The sequence below is a fragment of the Tupaia chinensis genome, unplaced genomic scaffold (assembly GCF_000334495.1).
Source record: "Tupaia chinensis unplaced genomic scaffold, TupChi_1.0 Scaffold000279_1, whole genome shotgun sequence".
NCBI lineage: Eukaryota > Metazoa > Chordata > Mammalia > Scandentia > Tupaiidae > Tupaia > Tupaia belangeri.
In genome coordinates, this window is record NW_006159762.1 from 128,297 (window position 1) to 133,222 (window position 4,926).

The window sequence follows — 4,926 nt, forward strand, 5'->3', positions numbered from 1 at the left end:
ACTCCTTCAAATAGTACTTTGCAATGTAGTTGGCACTTAACAGATACTATACAAACAAATGAACAAATAGAGGTAAATAAAATTCAGGATTTTCCCCTATGTTCTTGCCTAAGTGTAAGGATGCTTTGGTGGCTACTAGATCTATTCTAGATGTATTGATTTTTGCCATGACAGTCAACTGTGAAGTATTGGGTTGTCGGAAAAGTCATGATGTAATTTTCTATCAAAAATGCATCATGATTTTTCCAAGGACGCAATATAAACTTGAGGTTCAAAATTTAGTCTAAGTGCTAATACTGCATTTTATCCTCTTGAGCTGCTGAGCTCAGTCTTCTTTTGGTTATGATAATTACTGGGGAATGGGACATTAGGAGGGATAAAAGGACAGTCAGAGTAATAAATAATTTTATGTTTAAAAAAATACTTGGCCCCTGCGTCAGGGGCTTACATGAGAAAAGGGAGGTAAAAAGAAAGCTGCTGCGAGGTCAACAGATGGCGTAGTGGTTAAGGCAAAGAAAGAAAGCTGCTGTTTCTCAGCAAGAGGAAACACAGCAAGTGGGACTGGTCGTTTTCTCTTGGAGAATGTATGTACACTCACTTTTTGTTGTTACACGATGCGTTATCACTCTGAGTGTGTAGGGGGAGCTAAAAGTAGTATATTGTCAAGAAACATGGGTGCTTTTGTGGTTGTCTCAGTATAGGGGGTGAGTATGCATATTCACCAGGATCTAAAGGACTAGCCCCATTGCTGCATTTCTTCTCGTTCTTAATTCTAACTGAAATGCTAGTTTCCTTCTTTCTGTATTTGGGAAGATTTTTTTTAGGTTTTTGCTATAGCACATGTGCTCACTGGAAAGAGAGACAATGAGAGGGAAAGTGAGAAAGTACCCCCGGGGAGATGCTATGACACAATCCCTTCTCCTCCTGGGATTTTGGGCACACATGCACACAAACCTGTGTGATTTTCAAGCCACCAGGTCTAGGACTCTCGTGATCAGCCATGTGGGAGTCCAGCACCTCAACCACTACAGTACCTGCTGGCCCCTTTTAACAATATTTTTGAACCTTGAACTTTTGCTTCTGCAGTGCTTTCCTATTCTCATTCAAAACCAAAAAAAAATGCAAATAGGAGATCGAGACCAGAGTCCGGATCATCTAGCCCTACCCATGGAAACTCAGGCTGATCATGTTTCTCAGGAACCTCAGGCCCTGCTTGAGACTGGTGAGGAACAGGGGACTCATTCATTCTTTTACACATTCAGCAGCCGCCTATGGAAATCTCTCACTCACCAGGTACAAGGTTGACCGCTAGGATCCAGACTTGAGTAAAATATACTCCTGCTGTCAATGTCTTGCAGCCTAGCAGGGAGGCAGACTGACACCCCTGAAACATACACAACTGGATAAGCTTGATAACTGAGGCATTTTTGAAGGGTTGTGGGCACCTTGTGTAAGATTTAAAAAAAAAATGACCGTCACTAATTCCATTTTGCCCTCTGTACAGCCAACTTTGTAGTCTTTGCTTATGTTTTTTGGGAACACACTCTGAGAAGAAGCTCTTGGAAATCATTTTGTAGGTCACAAGCAAAACGATAAAATGACTAGGAAGCCACTAAAATATATTTTGCTTTCAATAGACTGTCCCACTGACTTTAGAGATCGTTTCAATCTGTATGGGTATTGTTCCCATGTTTATCATGAAAAAGCATTTAAGGGTCTTTTTGGCAGACCTTGTACCTCTGAGGGTTTAGAGTCTCTAAGAGACAAATATGAAAACTTAAGAGTTATAGGAAAAGTTATGTGTTCAAGCACAGAAACAGGAAACATTTGTAGCATGTGAATTTGATTTGGGAATGGAGACAAAGGAGAAGAGCTGTGGAGTTATGTCTTTTTTTTTTTTTGGAGAGGTTTTTGCTATAGGGTGTGTGTGCTCACCAGTCAGACAGAGAGAGACATAGAGACAGAAAGCGAGAAATCACCCCCCAGGGGGGATTGCCACGCCACAATCCCTTCTCCTCCATTCTCCTCTCAGGATCTTGGGCATGCATGCACACGCACCCGGCGTGAGTTTAAGCCACCAGGTCCGGGACTCGAACCGCGGTTGACTACGTGGGAGTTCAGCGACATAGCCATTACTCTAACTGCTGGTCCCTGGGGTTATGTCTTTAGTCAGGGCTCAGGTAAAGCTCCTGGTTTTTTGTAGGTCTAAGAACTTCAGATTAGGAATTGGAGTTTAGAGATGTGGAAGGATGGTAGAAGGGACATAAGCAGTATAGCCTGTTATGGGCCAGGCTGGAGAGAATGTACAGGAATGAAGTAACTACTGGAGACAAGATTCATTAAGAGGGGACCTTGGGCAGATGAGAGACCAAACATTACTAAGACATTGGCTGTCTTTCCTAAGAACAAAAAGGCCTCTATTGTGAACGTCTTTAGTAGCTTAAAGATGTAAACAACCATAAATATGTAAGAGGAAGTGGGTCCTAGGTCCTTCCGAGACCCTGTGGGCTTTCTGTGGATTGGGCCGGGCAGTCAGTGGGTTGGGAGGCTACAGAGTAGGTGCACTCACTGCTGGGCCCTTTCGTTGTCTTTCAGCTCTTCCTTCTTCCAAAGTTCCTGCTTTTTCCAACAAGGACAACCTTGGGGATGAGATGTTGGCAGCTGCACTCCTAAAGGCCAAGTCCCAGGTAAGCTTGGTTCCTTTCTCGTCCTTCCCATCATCTGGACGTTTTTTGTGTAGCACTATCCTGTTTATCATCCTAACCCCAATTCCCTCCAGCAGTCCCATGGCCCTTTCCTGCTGTGTAATTAGACCATTACCTTCTGGTTCAGATGCTTTTTCTCTCATCTTCTACCCTGATTTGCCTTCCTCACTTCCCAAATGTGCATTATTCAGCCCCATCTTGATTTATTTTTTTGATGCTGTCAGTCCCATCTCACACCCCGAAATTGCATGCAAGAACATGTTGTTTCAGGAGTTGGTGACGTTTGAGGATGTAGCTGTGTATTTCATCCGGAAGGAATGGAAGCGTTTGGAACCTGCTCAGAGAGACCTCTATAGGGATGTGATGCTGGAGAATTATGGGAATGTGTTCTCACTGGGTAAGAGTTCCCAACAAAACTCTCTGGTACCAGTTTCTTCTTCCTTGTTTGCCAGTCACTCAGTACAGTTGGTTAAGGATTGACTTTGTCTCAGAAAATTCTAATAGTAGTAGTAATAACTGTAACTCACATTTCTATGGTTATTTGTAGCTTACAAAAAGTTTCGTTATATATTCTCTTCGTTAATTCTCACAGTAACTCAGTAGTTGAGTTGCTAATGTTCTCATATTAGAGGTGAGGAAAGAGGTCAGAGACCTCAAAAGCTTTGTGCATGGTTAGAGAGCTGGTGAGTGGCAAAACTTGAGCCCCATTCTCTTACCTCCAAATCTGGTGCTTTTGCCGTGTTATTTTCAGGACTTAATGTCTAACCCAGAGACTTTCCCAAACGATTTGTGTGTTGGGATTCCTGAACACGTAAGGTGCTGCTCTGTACCCAGGTGAGCATTCTGGAACTCTGGCTGTGTCCTCTCCGTCCCTATTGGGTTACCTCTAGGGATCCATTGCTTTGTTCAGGAACTAGAGCACCTGTTGCCCTTGCAGAAATGTAAACTCACTGTAAGGAGAAATTATCTTCTTTATCTTTAGGATATGGACAATTATTTCCTTGTCTCTCTCCTCATTTTTAGTGAAAACATTTTCCTGAGTAGTGCTTAGGGGCCTTCCTAACTTCTGTTTGAGACTTCCCTGTGCATTTCCTTTCTGTCCTGTGCAGGTCCAGAGTCTGAGATTGAGCCCTAGGACTGCTCAATGTGAGAAAGATACATTTCTTTAAAAATTTTTAAAAGGATTATTTATTTAAATGTTTTTTACTTTATTTATTTACTTATTTAAATTTGACCAGACAGGTTCAGAGCAAGAGAGAGCAAGAGAGAAAGTAAGAAAGCAAGCCACCAGGTATGGGACTCAAACTGTGGTTGGCCATATGGGAATCCAGTGCCCTTAACCACCATGCCACCTGCTGGCCCCAGGCAAGATAAATTTGTCTCCTGTCTCTTCCCATAAGCAGAATTCCCATTTTTGAGTCCTGGCATGATCTCTCGAATAGGGTGACAGAAAGAGCTGGGGGTCCTGGGTTTGAAAGGAACTGAGAACAGAGAAGTCTTGAGAGTAACCCGTTCATGTGTGAGGGAAAAATAGCTATTTCTCTCCCAAATACTCTTTACCCTATATATATATTTTTTTTTTTGAGAGATTTTTACTATAGGGTGTGTGCATTTGCCAGAGACAGAGAAAGCGAAACAGAGAATGAGAAGTCACCCCCCTGAGGGGATGGCCACACTATAGTCCTTTCTCCTTCGTTCTCCTCTCAAGATTTGGGCATGGGGAACCAGCAGTTAGCGTAATGGCTATGTCGCTGGACTCCCACATAGTTGACTGCGGTTCGCGTCCCAGACCCGGTGGCTTAAACTCACGCCAGGTGCGTGTGTATGCATGCCCAAGATCCCGAGAGGAGAATGGAGGAGAAGGGATTGCAGCGTGACCATCCCCCCTGAGGGGGGTGATTTCTCGCTTTCTGTCTCTCTGTCTCTCTCTGTCTGTCTGACGAGCACATGTGTCCTATAGCGAAAATCTCTCCAAAATAAAAAAAGAATTAGATGGTCAATTTGGCATGCACGCACACATGTCCAGCTTGAATTTCAAGGCTACGAGTCCAGCATTTGAACTGCAGTCAACCTTATGGGAGTCCAGTGCCTTAAGCATGCTACCTGCTGGCCCTCTTTACTTTTTTTTTCTTTTTCTTTTTTCTTTTGCTATAGGGCGCATGCGCTCGCCAGACAGAGACAGAGAGACAGAGACAGAGAGACAGAAAGCGAGAAATCACCC

General features: G+C 43.5%; 1 protein-coding gene and 1 long non-coding RNA gene across 2 annotated transcripts in view; both read left to right on the forward strand.

The window, feature by feature from the left end:
- LOC102490180 (uncharacterized) overlaps positions 1–1,111 on the forward strand; it is a 3,185-nt gene extending 2,074 nt beyond the window's left edge. Inside the window, exon 3 of the long non-coding RNA XR_334775.2 lies at positions 1,087–1,111. This is a non-coding gene — a long non-coding RNA (uncharacterized LOC102490180). The remainder of the gene's footprint in view (positions 1–1,086) is intronic.
- A 15-nt stretch (positions 1,112–1,126) lies between these two features.
- ZNF3 (zinc finger protein 3) overlaps positions 1,127–4,926 on the forward strand; it is a 7,410-nt gene continuing 3,610 nt past the window's right edge. Inside the window, 3 exon segments of the mRNA XM_006150131.3 lie at positions 1,127–1,222; positions 2,596–2,687; positions 2,976–3,102. Of these exon segments, the coding sequence (XP_006150193.2) occupies positions 1,168–1,222; positions 2,596–2,687; positions 2,976–3,102 (274 nt within the window). The 5' untranslated portion in view covers positions 1,127–1,167.